Source organism: Rhipicephalus sanguineus, chromosome 3, assembly GCF_013339695.2.
Source record: "Rhipicephalus sanguineus isolate Rsan-2018 chromosome 3, BIME_Rsan_1.4, whole genome shotgun sequence".
Classification (NCBI taxonomy): Eukaryota; Metazoa; Arthropoda; class Arachnida; order Ixodida; family Ixodidae; genus Rhipicephalus; species Rhipicephalus sanguineus.
This window is the reverse complement of record NC_051178.1, coordinates 182,315,781-182,338,204: the sequence shown is the minus strand read 5'-3', so window position 1 is coordinate 182,338,204 and position 22,424 is coordinate 182,315,781. Positions and strand designations below refer to the sequence as shown.

The 22,424-nt window shown below is 48.2% G+C and overlaps 1 protein-coding gene across 1 annotated transcript; it reads right to left on the bottom strand.

The window, feature by feature from the left end:
• Positions 1 to 14,896: 14,896 nt before the first annotated feature.
• LOC119387787 (dnaJ homolog subfamily C member 3) lies at positions 14,897 to 22,348 on the bottom strand. Its single transcript, XM_037655301.2, has 9 exons — positions 22,087 to 22,348; positions 21,487 to 21,597; positions 20,323 to 20,447; positions 20,116 to 20,190; positions 18,889 to 19,032; positions 18,151 to 18,332; positions 17,444 to 17,790; positions 16,539 to 16,814; positions 14,897 to 15,527 (listed from the first exon to the last, which is right to left on the bottom strand). Exons 1-9 carry the CDS (start codon positions 22,160 to 22,162, stop codon positions 15,385 to 15,387), a joined length of 1,479 nt encoding a protein of 492 aa, XP_037511229.1. The 5' UTR covers positions 22,163 to 22,348; the 3' UTR covers positions 14,897 to 15,384.
• Positions 22,349 to 22,424: the final 76 nt, after the last annotated feature.

The window sequence follows — 22,424 nt, the reverse complement described above, 5'->3', positions numbered from 1 at the left end:
GTCAGCTTGGTCCATCCCGAATTTATTTACGTTTTACGGACCCGTATGCATTTTGTCGGAAAGGTGTCACGCCTCTTGCGTTTAGACACGATTTTGCCACCAAATAATGTTGCGCATTAAAACGTTACATTTCGGTCTCTATACATCTTGTTTTTACCCCGCTTTGCGGCTGCTTGAAGCAATGACTTCTCTGTTTTATTGCAATAGCAATTGTATGGACTCTCTCGGCAGTGGCTTAGCCAAGGGGTGGCACACCGGGCCCGTGCCTCCCCCCCCCCCCCCCCGAAATTTTTTACACGAAATTGTTTTATGGCGGGGTCCACCAAGATTTTCATGATGCATTTTCATCACGGAAATACGTCAGCAAAATGAACGCCATCAAATGGCAAAGAAAACTATAAGAAGTTCCGTTGACGGGAGTCGAACCCGTGACCTCTCGGTCCGCGACGATGGCTGGCGCCCTCTAGAATATTTTTTTTCTAGGTGGCGTTGGTTTTGCCCACTGAGATACCGCCAAACCCATTACGGAGGCTACTTGAACGCTCCTTTTATCTTTCGCACTTTCCTCTCACAGTGCTCTTGGATGGATGGATGGATGGTAAAGCCCTTTAATGGATGGATACTATTAGCGTCCCCTTTATAACGAGGCGGTGACATCTGTGCCACCAGGCTCGAAAAAAACAAACAAAAAGTGCCTAAACTTTGGCCGGGTGGCTGAATCGTGTGACAGACAGACAGACCAAAATTTTTGCGTTGAAGTATCCCAAGAAAGACTATCGTCCTTAAAAACGCGCCGTTGCTACGACCATCCCATTCGGCACGTTTCCAAAAGTGTAATTTCGTCAACGCTTTAACACACCGGCAGGTGGTGGCTTTAGCCCAAGCCTCGCTCATAGCATACTGAAAAATAGCTCTCCGACGCTCGCCTGGCTGTCGCACCGCGTTCCACTCTCGCTCTATGAGAATTAACGGCAAGGCTAGAGGGTAGACACGACGCGCGTATAGCGTTTCTCTTCGCGTTTCACGACGCTTTGAAGATGTGCATATCGAGTATCAGTGTTTATTATGTGCTTGTTGATGCCATCTTTGCGCGGGATTCACCATATGCGGTGTCCATGTATATATGTTAAGAACTTCAGCTACCGCAAGGGTTAAATCATGACCATGGGCGTTATTCGGACGTCGGTACGGAGATGCGCCACTAGGCGTCAACGTGAGTGCGACGCGTCCACATCAATCTTCCAAACAACAGCAGACATTGTACAAGCTCTCATATACCAATGCACTATAAACAATAAACTACTTCTGTGACGACAGGTTTCACTTTCGTACACGTGTTGTACCGATTCCTATAACGGAGGTATCTGCCATCTTTTTTTCTGCCATGGGATACACAGCTCAAAATGACACTCGACCACGCTTGACCGCAGCGTCGCCGGAGGGCAGGCGAATTGCTGCTCCGCACTACCCAGAGCTTTTACGACTGAGAGTGCAACTGCGTATATATTATCTTTCTTGCTTTTTTTGTGCCATACGCAATTTTTAGAGATCGTCGGCGACGGCTATAGATTATTCGGAGTCTCTGAGCTCGATTACTCCACGCGGCGGAGGACATTACACACATAAGAGGTGATGAAAAATTCTTGGAACACAAGGTGTCGCTGGAGCGAACGTTTCGACAGTTGCAGCTAATGGTTGCCTTGAAGAAAACAAGCCCGCCTGTAGAAACGTTGGCTCGATCCAGCGACACCGCGTGTTCCAAGGATTTTTCATCGCTTCAATATTCCGTCTTCCCATAAACTTCTACCTTATTTTGATTGCATACAGATACAGAGAACTTTATTGAAAGCGTACGATGCCATTCGGATTACATAAAAAGTAGAAATGCATAATCGACAAATTAACTGAAATTCACAAATTACCTTTTAAATTGCTTTGCGATACATATATACTGAAACCGACGAATTGTGACCGCTGAGTTTGTAAAGCATGTGAAGGTGACGCGGATGTTGAGGTATGCGCCATCAAGCTACAGATAAAATGCATTGATGCCATTCGGATTTCATAAAAAGTAGAAATGCATAATCGACAAATTAACTGAAATTCACCAATTGCCTTTTAAATTACTTCTACCTTATCTTGATTACATACAGATACAGAGAACTTTATTGAAAAGCGTACGATGCCATTCGGATTACATAAAAATTCGGCAGATCCCACGTATCGTGGGAATCGATGTTATGCGAAGCGTGCGCGGGAAAGTGACTGTGGCGTAATTTTTTACATTGAGCAAAAGCTGGCGGAATGACGGTAGAGAAATGTGCAAATGGTATACACACATATATGTTGAAGAGTCGCACATGTGTTATATAACCAGTTGTTTACAGTTGCGCAACGATGCCAACAACAACATGGGTGTTACCAACACCAGACGCGGTAAGCTGATATGTGGTGCTTATATTCTTCAATACTGGATAGCACGAATTCGAACAGGACAAAGAAGGAACACAGATGCACAGGACAGGCGCTACGTGCAACTAAGCTTTCTTCAGAAAAATTTCTGCGCTTGCCATTCAGCCGAGTGGCACGCGCAGGCGCCCTGCACGTACGTTACACTCAGTTACAATTGTCACAGTTGCGTTTCAGATGTTGTGCTTACACTTGTCCCTTATGACGGACAACGCACGCACGTTTCACGAACTCGTGTGCGCGTGTGGAAGGGGTTTTTGACAGTTCTTGAACAAGGTCATCATCACGGTGATCAGTGAGCACCAGCAGCTGGACAGGACTTTTTATCGAATCTGTTTGTGATCGCGGCTACGAGGGGTCTAAGTGCAGTGAAATGCAAGGTATAGTACAGCTGGTGGAAATCGTGGATGCCTCTTACGAAGAAGTGATCTATGATGCCTCCTGCCCGGGACCTGGCGACGAGGTCTTGTGATGCCCTGTTCACATCCAAGCCGTCTTTCATCCAGTGTAAGAAGCAGGCGTTGTTGGGTTTTGATAAATCAATGTTCTAGTCACCGGCAATAATGAGGTTCATGGACCCTCGGCAGAGTTATTGTAGGAAGCACTGACCCTGATTTTTGCGTAATCCACGTGGTCCACGTTGCGGACCACGTGAACGAGTGGATGGCAGTCGAGCGTCTTCCAGGTCTCTTTTAACTTCAGCTCCCTCAATTTCATTGCGTCCGCCGCGGTGGTGTAGCGGTTACGATGCTCGGTTGGTTAGCCGAAGGTCGCGGGTTCGATCCCGGCCGCGGCGGTTGCATTTCGATGGAGGCGAAATGATAAAAGCCCGTGTGCTGTGCGGTGTCAGTGCACGTTAAAGAACACTGGTTAAACACTGGTTAAAATTGGTTATCACTTTCTTCGCGTGTCAATGTGTATGTTCGCGGTTACTGTGTTGATTGAGATTCTGTATGGCACATACCCACATCACATGAACTCTGGTATTCGGGTATGTGCCACACGTGACTGAGAGAAAGGGTTTCATGACGTACGCGACAGGTATTTTGCGTTATTCATGTCATGACCAGTGAATCGTGTTGTTCATACATTGATCCCCTCCTATGCCAATTTTGGTACATTACAACCTATGGAGACAACCAGGAGAGCGCCCAGATGTAGGCGGCTAGATAGATAGATACGTAGATAGAAACGGCCAAAGTGCCTGAGGTTCGCCAAGAAATGCTTCGCATTTAAAAGTAGAAATGCATAATCGACAAATTAACTGAAGTTCACCAATTACCTTTTAAATTGCTTTGCGATACATACTGAAACCGACGAACTGTAATCGCTGAGTTAGTAAAGCTAAAGTCCCTAGATTTTTCCCTGTAATTCTTCTTAAGTAGCGAAAACCATTGTTGCGCCGTCGGCGAATGTGATTGGGTGCTGCTCGTTTCCGGTTAAAAACGGCTTCCGGTAGCCATGTACTTCCTAAAGCCTGTTTCACATGCAGCGATTTTGCTCCAAGAGCGGAGCAGCTGCCGTCGCGGAAGCCCCAAAACAGGTTTTTTAGAGCGACCAGTGGACGCTCGTAGCGCCGGCGATCGAGATCGCCGGAGTTGGAAAAATTCGCTAGCGGCAGAGCGTCTGCCCAAGGTCACCCAATGGGAGAGCAGTGACGTGGGGAGCACGTGATTGCAGGGGCGGAGTCGAGGAGCGGGCGCGTGCGCCTGGAGGAAATCGGTTTTCTAGCAGACGACATTCACTGTAACCAGCTGGCAGTGTAGAAACGCCGTTCTTTTCCTTTTGTTGTTCTCTACTGCGCTTCCACCAAAGCAGACAAATCATTTGCACGTGTCATTTTGTTCTTTTGTATCTTTATCGAATCGTGCCACCAACACAGGTCCGTACAGGGGGACCCTGCGGCACTGCGCACTTGTTGGTCGCTGTTTCAGTTTTTCTTTTTACTACTCTGGCCCAGCACGTTCGAGTAGTTTACTGTTTCTTTTTTTTTTTTTTTTTTCAATGGTCACGTACCCCGAAGACGACAAATGCGAGCCCCCCAGACGACGACATTGTGGGTTTGCAATGGTTGCCGGCCCAGACGGCGCACCAACGCCTTGCGGCATTCGAGAGCAAGAGCCACCGAAAGCACTGTGAAAGCTTAAAAACACAAAAACCAATTCTTTCTTTTGCTTTTCCATGGCCAAGTGTATGAGCGTGCAAGAAGACTTGCGTGGTAAAAAAAGAAAGCTGGAACAGAAATAAACGTGACTACTGAAGTTGTTTAATTGCACTCTGATACACTGCACATTTTTGTCATTCAAGGTTTAGGCGCGTGAAAATCGAGCACCGAAGTGGGAGGCGCGCGCCGCGCAAAAGCGGTGCATGTGAAACGAAGCCGCGTCCGGGCGTCCTGTCGCCGCTCAATCGCCGCGGGCCCCGCCGCTCGGTCGCTCGCATGTGAAACAGGCTTAACGCTGGTTCGCCCGTTTGCCTCGTGCAGTAGATAGAGTCGCGGACCTCGCAGGCGCATGTACGCTGCAGCGCGGGGGATTGCACATGCTTTTTCCCGCTGTCTTCTGCCTGTGCAAAGGATTTGCGGCGGTCGACACGAGCGTTTTCGTAAATTCCTGCTTGTTGTGCTACGGGTGCTCCACCCAGTCGGGAGAAGGGTTGGCGCTCTTTTCTGTGCCTCTTGGAAAGCACGACAGGAGAGGTCGTAAAGCGTGGCTGCACAGAATAGGGCGGAAGAACTTCAAACCTACGAAGTCCAGCAAGCTGTGCGAGATAAGTTGCCTGTTTTCCGGTCCACAGAACCGTTGAAACACAAACGTATCACTTTTCTTCTAAACCAGGTGAGACAGCGTTCTGTTTCGGCCGTTCGCACTCCCGTGTAAGCGCCTCAGTTTTGACACATTTTCACAATGACACATTTGACACAATGACACATTTAAGATCGTTGATTATGCATATCTATTGCGACCGCCTTTTAGAAAGTATTAGCGCGAAGCATATTTTCCACCTTGTGGGGGTCTGAGCGATATTACCGCCGCCGCTCTCGGAACACACGGAGACAGTTCACGTGGTCGGGCAACAAACATGGAGGTTTATTAACCAGTTCTTTACATATATATATGCAAAGCTCGCCGGCCGAATTTGTAACACGTAACACGTATAGGGGTTGACTTTTATGAAACAAAAGCATGAACACAACAAGCCGCGCGAGCGAACCTGTCCCTCGTTTGGATCACACCGCGCACTAGAGGAGTGTAGTTACTCGCTACTAGGTGCTACGCAGCAGCCCTAACAGTCAGATCTGTGACCCCTATCCCGCGGTTCGCGTTGAGATGCGACCGCGGCGGGTTTCAGGCCAGTGGGGACAGAGACAAGTCTTTCAACTGAAGGTGTTTATTCACCTCAGATGCCAATCGCAACAATAAGTAGCAAGCACATCAAGTTAACACCTCAGAGGCGGAGTGTTCCGCACTGCTGGGGGAAACAACAACAAAATAGCAAGCACACGTCGAGGGAATGATAAAGGCTCATCTCACCTCGCGTGGCTGCTTTTGCACTCCGGTCCGGGGCGGTGGTTCGCACTCCATGGCCGGAGCGCTGCAGGGGTTTATGGCGGCGGTGGTGCTCACGGCTTGGGTCCGATGTGGTCAATAACACCGCCCAAGACCGAAGACACCGAGCCCCCCCCCCCCCCCTCCAAGGACGCGGCGCGCGTTCTTCGGGGTCTGGAGAGGAGTCTCTCCAGAAAAGGGCAAGGAGGGAAAACGGGGCATCTCGACTTCGGCCAGGGAGCAGGGCGCGAAGGGCTGCGGGAGTGGCACATTGCCCTCTCCCACGCAACCACCCTCGCCACTGCGCGTACAAACGTAGCGCGAAGCCGAGGTGCGAAGCCGAGGGCTGCGGGAGTGGCACATTGCCCTCTCCCACGCAACCACCCTCGCCACTGCGCGTACAAACGTAGCGCGAAGCCGAGGTGCCGCCGCATTGAAGGCAATGGGTTGCGTGTGCCACCCCGCATCCGTTAACAATGAATACTGGGAAACACTAGACGATATAAGACATGCAGTACAATATAACATAAGACATACAATAAGACATATAAAAAGACAACATAATACGATACAAATGCGAAGGCGGCGCCGCAGATGCACGACTTACCACGAGGGCCCGAGGGAAGCGAGGCGCGGTACCGTTCCCCCCCGAACCAGCGTGGCCGTCGCCCATCCGCGCGCGCTGCCACCCCCAAAAGAGACTCACTCCTGTTTCTATGTGCCGGCCTAAATTCGCGGCGGCGATGCCGGCGCCACCGCGGTAAACTCGGGTTACAGACAGCGCATCACTGACCTTGGACGAACGCCTCGGCTTACGCCAAGCACGTGCGTTCCAAACACAGCGGCCGCGCCCAAGTTACGGCAGTCGCCTTTACAGGGGTGATATAGCACCCCCACATCCCCCAACCTTAAATCAAACACATATCCCGGAAAAAACTTAAAACAAGCAGCTACACAAGCTCTACGAAAGAACAAGTGGCGTAAATGTTCCTATAGAATGTCCGTGCACTACGATACAGCCGCTGGTCGACACCGCTGCACTGGCTTGGCCTCAGTCCCGGAACCGCGAAGGCAACGTGGCCGTCGGCGCGAGAGAGCGTCACTCGCGCAGACACGTCTTCTGGTTGCGGGCAGCACTCAACGAGGGCGCCGATTTGGAGGCAGCTACGCAGGTCACGGGGCATGTCGGCCATCGGTGAAGACGATGTGCAGCAGACAGCCAGCCGCGGGTTACAACTCCCACTGCGTACACGCTCGAAGGAACGGTGCAGTCCGGCTAGCAACGACATCGGCGGTGACCGAGGTGACAAATGCACGTGAACGGTTGCCTTTTTTTTAGTTTAATCGTGCCACGCAAGCTAAAATGAGGGAAGCTGAGTGCAACAACTCGACGCCACGATCCAGCGGGTTGTGTCGCACGTGCAACAGGCAGCTAAGCAAAGCCTTAGGCCTAACGACTCACTCAACACAACCGGCATCCAAAACAAGCACTCGCACAGGCGCAGAAGAGGCAGCCGCGAGGAGACATCAGCTCTGTGAGGTGGCCCTAAGCGCTCGCTGCACACAGCAGCTTACGAGCGATCGGCGTCCACCGTCCCGGACGATGTCACGACGCCCCCGGCGTCGAGCCGCAATGCCAGCAGCAACGACACCCGTGGCCCCGGGCAAGGGCGTCCCCAGAACTTTTTCCAGGGGGGTGCATCAGCAGAGGGTGGGGGAGGGGGGGGGCATACAGCATAGGTAGCTTTTGTTTCATTGCCGTAACATGAACGGCAAGATTAGTCCATAGCAGTATGTAACATGCAAAGTTGGCTGGTAATCCTGAATGATGTTTCACGCGGATATGCGGAACTGGAGTGTGCTAATCAAGCTGCGTAGCTTACTGCTACTGCATAGAAAAATTATTATCCAAAATTCCAAGGGGGGGGCAGCTGCCCCCCCTTGCACCTCCCTCCGGACGCCCATGGCCCCGGGCCACCCGGCTACACAAGCCGCGTCTCCCAGAGTCAAAGAGACGGAACAAAACTATTTACAGAAAAACTCGGACCACCCACGAGGCTTCCGTATACTCACTCGCTTCGGGCTTGCCTACCATCCACGTTCTCTATGCTTCGCTCTCCCAGGATGCGGACCATGTGACTCTCGTACCGACACTCAACGACCTTCTTAAAAATAAAAATGAACCGCTTGCGAACAGACAAAAACTTAGCGTGCCGACAAGTTCGAACACGCCACAGCAACCGATCTCCTCGCTCTCAAAAAAAGCACGCCGCCGACGCTGGCGATGAAAATCCCCCCCTTAGGCTTACTTTACCCGGCTCACAAATGTTGCTTCTAACCGCGAAAACTGTCGTCCGAAGCTCCAAGAGCCCCACGTTGGGCGCCAGTGTGGGGTCTGAGGCGATAAAACCGCCGCCGCCCTCGGAACACACGGACACAGTTCACGCGGTCGGGCAACAAACATGGAGGTTTATTAACCAGTTCTTTACATATATATGCAAAGCTCGCCGGCCGAATTTGTAACACGTAACACGTTAACAATGAATACTGGGAAACATATCACACACTCTAGACAATATAAGACATGCAGTACAATATAACATAAGACATACAATAAGACATATAAAAAGACAACATAATACGATACAAATGCGAAGGCGGCGCCGCAGATGCACGATGGCACGACTTACCACGAGGGCCCGAGTGAAGCGAGCCGCGGTACCGTCCCCCCCCCCCCCCCCCCCCCCCCCCCCCCCGGACCAGCGTGGCCGTCGCCCATCCGCGCGCGCTGCCACCCCCAAAGGAGACTCACTCGACTCACTCCTGTTTCTATGTGCCGGCCTTAGTTCGCGGCGGCGATGCCGGCGCCACCGCGGTAAACTCGGGTTACAGACAGCGCATCACTGAGCTTGGACGAACGCCTCGGCTTACGCCAAGCACGTGCGTTCCAAACACAGCGGCCGCGCCCAAGTTACGGCAGTCGCCTTTACAGGGGTGATATAGCACCCCCCACAACCTCCAGCACATAGATTCCTATGTTACGCTAAGGCTCGTGCTAGATTCAGGCCGCTGTGGCAGACTGCCGGTGGAAGCTCAGTGGGATTAATAAAAAAAACTTTGTGCTCTACTTTATCCGCGCACGTCAAAGGATACCATGTGGCCGAAATTAATACAGTGTTCACCTCTATCCATTACGGCACAATTAATAGCGCGACTGTCGCTTCGGGCGATGTGCATTTCATAGCACTCGCGGTGCCTTCACAGCTCGCCTTGCAGGAAAAAAAATCTAGTGGCATTAGGCTTTGTCTCACACATTAGTGGTATTGCCTCGTGTATTGGAATCATTTGCGTTTCTGAAACAATACGGCGCGTGCCTTCCATCGCAGAATTGCAAAGATCTGCTTTCATGACATATGCAAAATCGATGTGAAAGTTATTCTGCAATAACTCACAGTGAAAGTAGCCCTACGAACTTCATGTGTAAGTGTATCTGCAGTTTCTAAATGGACATAGTATTTTTTATATATTGCTAACCACAAGCAGACAAAAATAACTGGCTCTAGGAAGATGCGAGCTGCTGTTACCCCGACCTCACTTAAACGAATGCGCAGCATTTTATATCGATGTACTGTAGAGTCAGTAAACTTCCGTGGCTACCGTAAACTAATGTCCCCGCGAACAGTCAACAAGGCGACTTTTACCTGCTCCTGATTATAACCTCAAATTTTTAACAGTAAGTACATAAGACTCGCTACTTAAGTAGGTGTTAGTAATGTGTTTGTGTGCCTGCTTTCAAAGCTTTGGACTAAACGTGAACTTCGAGGATAGGTTTCGCGGACCCCCAAAAATGGCTTCGCGGTCCCCTATTTGAGAACCACTGATCTATACTATTTAGGAAGCTTCCAGATTCGCGTGATGGCTGAAAGCATCCTGAATACGCGCAGATATCTGATCACGTTGTTTTGCGACGATCTTTTCAGCCGCTGTGAGCCGTAGAGTAAGAAAAGTAAGTAAACGGTGTTCACGCCTTCGCTGTGAAGAGCATTCATTTAGAAGGGCTAATATTTTTGCGCGTAAATTGCATGCGAAGACTCGGGTCTTCTAAAACGTGCTAGCGCAATACATGCGTTGCTCTAATATTCGAGGCGGCGGAACACACGTTTCTGCCATATGCGAAACACAGGGTAGCTCATGGCCAATATATTGCAAATACATCGCTCAGAAATCGCCACCTTTTACAGCCCGGCGCGATACAACGTAGCAGGTGTAGCCAAAAAAAAAAAAAAAAGCTGCGGACGGACTCGGTTAACGCCGACAAGTTGCGCGTTGAGCCCCCATTGGGATCGTATTTGATTGTCTGCACTTATGCGGCCGTTAACAGTCGTGAACGCGTTAGCGGTCCTCTTTACGCGGTTTCTCTGTAGTTTCTCCGTCCTCGGAGTTTAGGAAGAACATGGCGGCTGACGCCGACTGCGCGTGAGAGGGGGTTGAGAGAGGAGGCAGTTGTCGCTACTTAAACTTTCTGTGAAGGTGACGTGGATGTTGGGTGTGCACCATCAAGCTATACAGATAAAATGCATTGTTGCTCCAGCTACTTCTTTCTCTCTCTCTCTTTTTGCCAAGGCGCTGTTTTTTGCATTGAAGCACAAAAGTATCGTCACACGCATAGGAATGAATGTCTCCAAACTGGCGTACATCACCCTAAAGATTTAATCAAAGCGGTTATACGCCTCGTGAGGTCAAGGGTTACAATTCACAAAATGTCCACATCAACCGTAAATAAATTAATCAAGAAGGTACTCTGCGAATGTTTGTTAATCATCCGATGTTGCAATTGTATCTCTCGTCCACGTAATGTCTGCCGCCTGGAGTAATCGATCGCTGGGCGCTGCTTATCACGTGATGTGCTGTCTTAAAATGAGGCACACCAAAAACATTTCGTAAGCGTTTGTCACCACTGCGCATGCGCCATACGCTTCTTAATTGGGTACGCACTTTTAGAATAGCGTACGCAATGCTTTGAGTTAGCGTTTGTCACCACTGTCCATGCGTCATAGGCTATCCTCCTGGGTACGCACGTTAAGTGACGGAAATAGCGTACGTACGTTTGCGTATCCTTTTCTACTAGGCAGTTTTAGAATAGCGTACACAAAGCATTGCGTTGGCTTTCGCGCAACTGCGCATGCGTCGTACGCTAACCGCTTGCGGGCTCCCGTCAAGTGACGGAAATAGCGGGCCGCAAACGTTAACGCTAACCTATAGCGTACGATTTCTAAAACTGCCTGCTGCCTAACAGCGTACGTATACACAACGCTAACGCTATATACGAACCCCATTCTAAAAGCGCCTCGCCTATCACGAGCGAAGCCTACGTGGCGAACGAGCGCAGTATAAAACCAGTATCGGTGAGAGTAATGACCGGACAATCCGTACGCATGCCGTTGCGCTACCAGAGGGTCCACGCATCTAAAGCTTTTTTTCTTTTTCTCGGAACTGGTCGCAGATGCATCCGTTTAATTCTTCCTTGTAACTGCAGACTCGATACGTGTAAAAATCTCCGCGGCCCTCGTGGTGACACAACTAGCGTGCTGTGTGAACCCCAATTCTCCTTTTCTTTGTTTCATTTTTTGATGGCGGCTGAGAGGCTGGGCCTTTCGGTCCCGTGGGAGCGGCCCGCTGTGCGCCGAGACGAGCTCCGATTCTGGTTTGGGGAGGGGTCTGTGAAAGACAGCGATGCTAACCAGCTAGCTTGCACTCGATTTGCTACCCTATACGTACGGAGAAGTGGACAGAAAAACAAGGAAGAAGCCGCAGTTTCGCCGCAAGGGCGAATCGATGAATCCGATCGATACATCAACGAATTGGAATGCTATCCTTACGAAGTAGGATAGCATTCCAATTCGGTGTAACACAACAAAAACGCCGGCCGCGGCCGCTGCAGCGAACGAAGTGACCTTCGTGCTGGCTATCGCTTCATCGCAAGCCGAGCGTTGAGAACAGCCCGTACAAAGGTATGAGCCGTCTGCTGATCCATGTCAAGGTAAAGAGCGCTTCCTGCCGAGCAAAGTTCGGAGTTCCTGCCGGAGCCACGCAGCACCCAAACGCATAGGCCTTTTGCGCTACCATCGCGCGACGAAAGACGGCCGGCGCGTTTCCCCTCCGCTTTGAGCCGCGAACGTCGGTTGCCCTTGCACGCTTTCACTCGCACATAGAACATACGACGCGCGAGACGATGTTATCGATGTGTACTTTATACGGAACCTCACGGCGGCAGAAACGTGCCGGTAGTGTCCATATAAATGATAGGCACGTACACGTACACAATGCCTCCAGGATATCGGAGGCATTGTAAGCCTTGTAAGCCTTGTGCACCTCACCTTGCTTTGCACTGCCTCCGGGATTGGCCCACCTTTGATCAAGCAACGTGGTCATGTGATGACGTCACCATGTTACGTCAAAAATTTAGCGATCTGTGACATCATGACGTCGTTACGTGATGATTTTTTGCATCACTTGTGTTGACGCCGCCGATGGGGGGCGCCGACGCGGGACGCCGGTCAGTTTTCGCGTTTGGTGTGGCATCTAAGGTGTCTAAGGCTTTCGCCTTAAAAGGTATTTCGGAAGTTTTCTGGAGCTAGGTGAACAGGGATTGTAGGGGGGTTGTTGGCTGTTGAGGGATCAAGGATTTCAAATCACTGGCTATTTATAATTACACTTCGCATGACATTTTCATGCCTGCCAGCCTGGCTACCTCGAAATTTGGGAGGTTCGTGAAGCGGGGGAGACGAAGAGGGGTGGGGGGTGGGCGACAAAAGGAAGCTGGCATGCATCATATACGGTTCTGAATGACTGCCAATAGTTTTTTGACGTGGGCAATCGTGCTGGCACTTGTAATTATACGGTGCATGCATGCGACAAAACGCGGTGTCCTGCGACAACTAGTAGCAAGAACAAGCGCTGGGGCCCCTTCCCAATCTTAGTAAGCTTTCGCGCATTGCACGTATATACTGCGGCGAAAATGATTAAACAAGCGCTCCTCACGCGATGTGTCAGTGTGGCAATTTACATTAACCAACTCTGTGCAGCTGCTAGCAGCTCTAATTACCCACAATAATTCACCTATGAATTAAGTACATACCTATATTGTGCATAAATTTGAGTACTGTGATAATTGCCCACAATAATTCACCTATGAATTAAGTACATACCTATATTGTGCATAAATTTGAGTACTGTGATTTTTTCGTGTCTTCTGGCTAGAATTGTGCAATGCTTGAAATCATCAGCCTCATTATGCCTAATGCAAAGCAAAGGCGCCTCTCATGTTTCTCCAATTAACCTGGTCCTGTGCTTGCTGCGACCACATTATCCCCACAAACTTCTTAAAGGGGCCCTGCAACACTTTTCGAGCATGCTCAAAAAGCGCTGCCGATCGGTAGTCGAGGCTCACGAGAACACGCGAGCCAAATATTATAGCGATGCGCACGGCCTGGAATTTACAATAAATTCTCAAAGTCAGCTGAAAATCGCTCCCTCTTCTCTCGACAAATGATGTATTAGTCCGCAAAATATGACGCGATTGTCGGCAGTTCCACCATTGGCTGATGTTATAATCACGATAACACTCTCATTATTACTTTCGTTGTTAATTTTGAGTTCAATAAGTAGATAATATGTATGTTTATATTCTGTTATCGCGTTAAAAACGCCGAACAAACATTAATATTAGCACTTCCGGTCTCACCGACAGCTGGTCTGCTCGTAGTTGCGTGGTTCCGTTTTCTTCGCCGTGCGCAGTGCCGAAAACGTGAATATTTCTGTGCTTTTGACCATCGCCGGTTGCCGTTGAGAGTGGCAGCCGTTCGAGTGTTGCCTCGTCAGCTGGGAACTGCATCATCGGCACGTTCTCACGACCGACCGAGGCAGGGGCGCAGCATGTCTCCGATAACAATGCTGGCGTCCGGTAATGGCGGCGCTTCGGGGTCGTCTGCCAGTGCCGTCTTACGAGGCGGTGTATCGAAGTATGGGCCGAAACCGATCTCAGCTGTCATTCGTTCCAAACGACCGCGCAGGTTTGCTTCCATGGATGGCAGAGCGATGAAAACACTACGGCGTTCGAGGTGCACACCCAACATTACCAAACCGACGCGCAGTTTTCAAGCACGCGCGACGCGCGCGATACACAGTCGGCTCCGCTCGACGAGAACGACGCAAGCCGACCGGAAGTGGCGGCACAGACCACGTGGTTGCGCCCAGACGTCAGAGAGAAAAATTAAGAAACATTCCGCCGGCGCTCTTGGGCGGAGCCTCGTAGAGTTGCTGTATAAGGTAGCATATACAGTGACTCTAGAGCCTCGCTCCTCTGCGCTCCCTCCTTCGACTCGGTGCCTAGCTATCCGCGCGCTCGCGGCGTTGAGTTGAGGGAGAAAGCTGCGGAACGTGATCTCTATAATTTGGTAACACCACTTAGACTTGACGGATTCGAAAAATATTTGCGGCATATGACTCGTGAAGAGTCATACGTGAAGAGTCATACTGTAATGCCTATGAAGGCGCTGTGGGTATTTGATAAATAAATAAATAAATAAATAAATAATGAGACTATTCCAATGTAACTAAGAAAGGTGTTGCAGGGCCCCTTTAATCTTATCTTCCCAGCTAACTTTCTGCCTTTCCCTGGCATGCTGGAATCATTACATGCCATACTCATTGCTTCTCAATTTTCATCAAAAAGTACTCAACACACATTTGAATACATATGAATACACTATATGAATACACCGATGCTTCAAATAGCTGTGCTTAGTACAAAGAGGTAAAATGCATCCACACACACACACACCCGACAGGTCAGATCAGGCAGTCTTGGCAACAGCCAGTTTAGGTGATGTCAGCTTGCTTTATTATAAAGCACAGTGACTAATTTGTCTTAAATTTAATTAATTCTAACTGTACACAGGCCACTGGACTTCTCAAAAGCCTTACTTGTGGCATGGCAACGTGTTCCCACGGAACTAAAAGAAAATTTACAAAATGAACAGCTTGGAAGGACAACACTGCTGCGACGGTGGCACTCGACACCTTCCCTTCCGTCTCTTGCAGGGCGTGGATTTTTTGCACCCACGGTGGTGCTTTTTTTCTTCCTGAAGTGCGAAGTAAGCAGCACAGTCTGTACACTTGTTGTCCTTACCAGTGCGCAACAGTCTATGACACGAGTGGTCTGCAAATCCGGGGGTTTTTCTTTTCTTTTTTCGCTGTATTTTCTAGTATCACGATTGCATGTACGCCGCACCTTGCAGAGGCCACATACACGCACAACACTGAAAAACATGTTTTTTTCCCCCCCATTTCATAGCACCGCCAGGTCTCAGTTGAAGACAAACTTGTAGGTGAAGCCGCCGCCTGAGCCACTGCCGAAGGGGTTGAAACCTTGGAAAGGATTGAAGCCCTTGCCTTGCTGGGACTCGGGATCCAGAGGATCTTCACCACTGTCAAACTGTTTCCTCTTCTCTGTAATGCAAAAAGGAGGCAACAATGCTACAATGCAAAATCCGACAAAGGAAATGCACAAAATGCAGGGAATACCAATGAACAAAGCGGCGCATGTCTTCAATCGTAGTGCGTGTTACATCCCATTGTTCCCTGAGTAAATTGTGTTCCATTGCTGACAGCAATATTAATTGCATACAATGGGTCTCCTCTGGCCTAGGCTTTCTGTGCCCTGTATATTGAACAATTATGAAAGAAGAAAAAAGAAAACCCCACTTTCTGGAAATATGCATACACGAACAGTAACTCTCTTGAGCATGTTGACAGAAGGCGTGCTTGAATTCAAAGAAACATTACAAGAAACAAACATTAATTTAAAATGATTATGCCTTCTGCACTTTCTGCGTATATTGGTTAAGGCAGGTGTTATAATTACTGATGGCCTCAGGACATACGTCTAACAGTCTTTTTATCGGTAATGAACGATGTTACCATTCTTTCACTTTTGTGCGATACACTGCTAACTATGCTTGTCCTACAGCGTACAAGTGAAACTAAATACTATAGCAATACCAATTCAAACAAAATGAAGGCAATGTGGTTGGTGGCAGTGAATTACAGATGTTTCGTACGAAAAGGATATTGGGAGTCAGGAATCAGATTTTAGCTTTACCTGCTTTCCACTCATTTTATTATTTTTTTTGCATGTGATCCGCGCATCGCTAAGGTATATTGGCTATGTTAGAGACAGAATATCAATGCACTATGCACACAAGTGCATAACGACATGAATATGTGTCGCACTTTTTTCACAACTTTGCAGTATTTCGAAAGTGAAATGGAGATTTTGCTTCAGTATCTAAACCTGCATGGCACATGCAACAGGGGCACATTACTCTACCAACTCTATATTGTTTTTGCGAACCAGTTACAACTGGAGAAATACATTTAATTGACTTTCTATATGCATGACAACAGCACTGATGGCCGTCCCGCAAAATGACCAAAAGAGGAAAGGAGGAAAACACTGACCAGGGTCGGTGAGCACCTCCTTGGCAGCTGCAATGTCAATGAACTTCTTCTCCGCCTCCTTCTTGGAGTCACCCTGGTAGTTGTCTGGGTGCCACTTTTGGGCCAACTTTCGATAGGCCTTCAGGATCTCCCGCTTTTGTGCTGTGCGCTTCACTCCGAGAATCTTGTAGTAGTCGCGTTTCTGCGACTGCTTCTCCATCCGTTGAGCCCGCTTGAGGCCCTCCGGCCCGCACGAATTCTCATCCATGTTGGCTGCTTGCTGAAAGTCGTGGGATGCTGCGTGCAATAGGGAGCATGAAATTACGCTCGACATCTACGCACAGATACACATGACATTCACAGAACACCACCGGTACCATAAACAACTGCCTGCAAACAGAAGCTTTTCATGTACATGATGCTTGCCAGTGACGTAATTAACTGGAGTTCTCTTCTTCGCGTATTCAAAACATTACTGCCTCCTACACACAAAAATGTGACTAAAGGTACTAAAAGCATTTGAAAATGTTATCTGCTATCAACGGCAGGCAGACTCGTGTTGAGAAAATGCTGTGCAAAAGTACAAAACGGGTGCTTCACTTTAACAGGAAAGCAAGGTCCTGGTCAAACAGGGACAAAAACATTTCATGCTTTAAAACACCTTGTTGACTAGTGTACCGCATTCTTCCAAATGTGAGCAAAATTTTATGGCGCACTCCTATACCGCACACACTAATAAATCTCTATTAGTTTCAAATTAGCACTCGTGCGTGTCCTGTTCCTTTCACGTAGATGGTTTCTATGTGCCAAAAAAAATTTGGTAGTTTAATATCAACTAGCTTCTATCCTCACAATTTTAATGTCATAATTAAGCGCTATACTGTGGGGGGCGGAAGGTTTTGTGTAAAAAATGGGAACCCGCTCACCGCGGTCGTATTGCCCATCAGCGAGGTAGGCCTCTGCCCGGTCGCACAGGGCCCGCGTGTCCTCCGGGTTCAGGCGCAGCGCGTCTGAGCAGGCGTCGACGGCCTCACGCGTGTGGCCCGCCTTGCTGTGGCAGTGACAGAGGCGACCCTTGACATGCTGCACTATCTGAGGCACGTCAGGCTCGGTGCGCAGTGCCGCCTTGCCCTTGTCGACACATTCGTCAAAGCTTCCCTGTCCAATCAGCTCTTGGATGCTACGCAGCTGCGCTGCCAGCTTCTTCACCTTCTTGTAATGCGAGAAGCAGTCCTTGTGGTCTGGGTCCAACTTGAGGCACTCGCGAATGACACTGGATTAGGAGATGGGACAATAGAATGTGTAGCAAGTGAAAGGCTAACAGAATGTGTAGCAAGTGAAAGGCCGGCAGGGACCGACGGCAAGTTATCTTTTCTTCCACTTTACTTTCTTCACACTTTGTCCTAATTACAACGAATAACATCCCCTATACTTTCTTTGGCATTATTGTCTGTTAGTTCTCATTAATATTGAACAGCACAATGAGAAAGTTCTGCTCTTGAATAGTTTTGTTAGCGTTTAGTGCGGACTTCATGCAGTACAAGCCAGCCTAGGGCCCTAATGGCCTTTCTTAAAGCACAAGCATGCTCACCTAAAAAATTAAAGACTAGGACAATACAGAAAATCCACTCACTTCAGAGACTCATCAGCATCCCCCATCTTGTAGTACAGCTTGCTAAGTTTCAAGAAGCCAGCAGTGTTGTCTGGCACCATCTTTGTAGTGGGCCGCAGGTCCGTGATGGCATTTATCAGGTCTCCAAGGTTTTCGTAGCACTGGGCGCGCATCTCCCGAAGAGTCACATCCCACGGGCACTCCTAGAAGGTGATCATGAGAGTGAAGAGTGACAGGTTAAATTATCGCATTGCCCTCTTAGGCACGTCTATCTTGAAACACGTAAACCATCTATTCAACATGTGCTAATCAGGTAAAAAAAAAGAAAAGAACACAGCAGATGCGGCTACTTATATGTGCTGGTCAGTAAACATAAAAATAGGTATGAACGCTTTAGAAAGTGCTCACAATATATATGTATATATATTTAAACATCGAATCATGAACTTGTCTTGGTGACAATGCTTTAGCTAACAAATGCCAATTTGACAGCACTGCAAAATAAACTACCCACAGGCTTCCACGGAAGTAGCTTCTAGTGAAATGTTTCCTACATGTGTCACTCCAATGCAAATTTCTTGCAAGCGACAGTATTGGTTCACAGCAATGTAATAAGCAACTATACCTGCATATGTTTTTGCAGCTCCTCACAGTGACAAAGGAAAGGTGGGTAGACAGGGTTAAGTAAGCACAGTGATCGAATCGCGACATATAACACATTGTATGACAAAGGCACCGAAGGACAAACTGGTCACTTACCCCAATCACCCTGGTAAGCACTTCGATAGCTCCCACGTAGTTTCGGTCATCAATCATCTCTTGTGCAACACGAATGTCTTGCTTCAGAGGTTCAATGGCCATGTACGCACGATGTGCCTCACCATTATTTGGGTCTAGTCGTAACTGCAGAAAACCATGCCAGACTATCAATGTAACGGCAGAACCATCACGGCAGTCATAATTTTCCCACCCTAGTGTCATGTACGAATGCTATAGCTTCACAAAACGTGGCTGGATCTAAGATTTGTCACAGATTGGAGTCTCTCTTTGCCTTTCATTCACCATCCAATCATTGTCACACAAAAACTGAGATAGCATGCAACAGTAAGTCAAAAGATTGACTGATGAGCCAGCTGTTAAGTGTAATGCCCATGATGAATATGACAAAACACATAACATGCATGCAAGCCTTCTTATACAACCTAGTAGTAGTTGCTTCATGATGCTCGGGTGTCACAGATGTGCATTGAATATTACAAACGAAACGGCTCCACCTAGTTCGACTCGTGCAATTTCGGGCAAGTCAAACTTGCTACCACAAAATAAAAACTACCAAATCTTGCTTTTATCTCTGCTTGCGCAGAAATGAATGTGTGTGCATACCCATCTGCTTCTAAACATGGCAACATCACTAAGCCAAGAGTGGCTGGAAGAAATTGATTGCTGTAGAGTTTGACATGCTGCCAACAGCTTGTTTATTGATATATTAATGCATTACACAACCCTAAGACACATCGTTTTGCCTGAAACAGTACTTTGACAGTTTCAGGAAAATCTGTAAACCTCCCAATGCTGCAAGAGATATCCCCCTGCGGTTTGGAAAGTGCACTGTTCATTTCTGCATAATATATTTTCCTTCCGACTGACTGCTTGCAAGTCAATAAAATGGTACATTATTTGGCTGTTAATAATTAGTCACATTGCGAGCCCAGTATTATAGCACTGCTCCTAGAGGTCAGGAGCATAAGAAGTAACAAGTTCAATGAGACGAACATACCGTCCAAGTAGTAATGTGACAGTATGACACACTAGCTGTAATAAACATCAGGACCAAATCCCATTTGTGAGTACTTTTGAGCAAATATGAATAATTAACAGCATTAACAGATGCATGTGCACTTGTCTTTTGCCTGCTTTTCATTCATTGTTTCTGCTACCTATCCTTCAGAATGAATGGGAGAACAAAGAAAGAAAAAGTTCACTTACCACCCACTCAAAGTCGATGTGGGCCTCCTCCAGATGCCCTTGCTTGAGGAGCACTGTACCCCTTTGGTGCCTTGCCTGCATGTCACAAAGAAAGAAGGTAAACATACGTCCATTTTAAACAAACACATAGCACAACAGCTTGTATGCGACAATGTCCATAAGCACAGGGTCCATGGACCTAATGCAATAGTGGAGCGAGATACTCACAGCAAGAAAGTCTGGCTTCAAGGCAATGACCTCGTTGAGGTCTTCAAGTGCAGACTTGGACTTGCCCAGTCCCAGGTAAGCTGTAGCGCGCTTGTAATAAGTTAGGTAGTTCTCGGGATCTGCATCTGTGGTAAGAATGAGGACGCGCAGATTAACTAAAGCCCAAATGTAAACAAAAACATGACCATATGGGTCATCCGGAAATGGTTACGAAAGCTATAAAGTAAGAAAACAATGACTCATGAAAATATTTTGAAACATGGCCCCAACTAATTGCATTTCTTTAAGGAATCTGTGGCTGAGAGATGGCAAGCACTCAGTAAACGGCAAGTGGTGGTATTTCAGTAACGACACATCAGCATTACCTTGTCCGCAGATGGTTCCGCACATGCTAAACCTTACAAATGTCAAAGGTGATCCTTACATAAAGGACTGAAGAAAACCATTACTACAGCTGTTACAAACAAACATGCAGTAAAATCCAAATATCCGTGATGTTAGCATGCAGTGTTATATTGCATTGCAAATTATGCCCCCTTATTCTCCGCAGCAAAACCAATTCAGGCCTTACGGATTTGTACAGGTTTGTTGCTTACCACAATTTAGCATGCTGAAAGTATCCTGGTTCCATGAGTTTTTTTTTTAAGCAGTGCAATACCTCAAATAACATGACTGCAGCATCATAATGAGGATTTATTATGCCACGTGACAAACAGCTGATTATGATGACAAAGGAAAACATTGGATGCGTGGTTGTGAAGACGATTTAAAAATGTTTAGTGCCGAAATGTGTAACTTTTAATCTTTTGTTCTGAGTAAAAAGGATTCTTTGGAGATATCACGAAGCCTGCAGAAGACACAATCTCCTCCAAGTTAAGGCACCTCTTGTTACATAGATGAATCATCGTCTTTTGGAGTGACCAAGTGATAAGGAGGTGTGCCAGCAAGCTCGGCAGAAGCTGTCAGTATGGCCGACAAGAAAAAAAAAAACGCGTCTGCTGCATACAAAAGAAAGTGTGTCTTGATGACCCGCTGAAAGCACTAAATCCATTAACAAATGGGCCACATAGGTAGCACGGAGACGGCATTGTAACGTAGTACACAAGGCCAACGTACGAACGTACACCCGCTAAGATACGGCGTTCGTGCACAACAGTAACTTACCGATGGCCGCGTGGTAATGAGACAAGGCGTCCGCGTACTGTCCCTTGGACATGAGTTGTCGTCCCATCTCAAGATGCCCCTCAATCTCCGCCTGGGTGATGCCTGCAACACCTGCGCGGCAGGCCATAAAAATCGGAAGGTAAGTACACAGTCAATGGACAAGTCAGCTGAAGGCGCCTCGGGCAGGTCCACTATAGTTTCCGAAGGAACAGATGTCCGTAATCTCGCACATCAAAAACACGTGCGCTCAATAAACGACCCCTCTCCAAGGCGATCGGGTCCGGCGAAAGTGTCGGACGTCCCAAATTCGAGGTTCGCGCAATGCAGTGATGCAACACCTCCACTGCCTATCGTTTGTCGAGTACCGTGAAAGTAGCACGAGACGCACGTTGCGGCATGAATGATTTGACACTAAACCCACAGTTCAAGCGCACGACGATGCCAACGAAGAAGAGACGTGTCCGATGTTAGAGCAGAGACTTAAAAGTTGAACGCGCAAGCTAGCTTCCTTCCAAGGCAAGCGCCGGCCCGCAAAAGCGTGCGATCCGATCGTAATTAGGATGGTGGACCCCAACCACGGTGCACAATGAAAATACTTGCCGATCAGCCGTCTCGTCGTCCAGGCGAGAAGGTAGAGGTAGGAGACGAGCTTGTACGCCGAAGGATAGCCTGTCATCTTGGCCGTAGCGAGCGCGCGAAGGATGCAATTTATTAAAATAAATACTAGACCATAATTTCTATCCCACTGCCCGAGCGCAAGTACAGCTCATCGCCCGAGTCGATGTCGACTGCTTGTACACAAAAAATCGTGTGCTTAGCTGATTGGTCGCTTGGCTGCCCTTAGCGCAGCGAATCTCGATACGAATAAAAACTCGTTATTGAGAGACGCGTGCCTAATAATTATTAACGAGTATGACAGTCTCGTTGAAATCAATTGT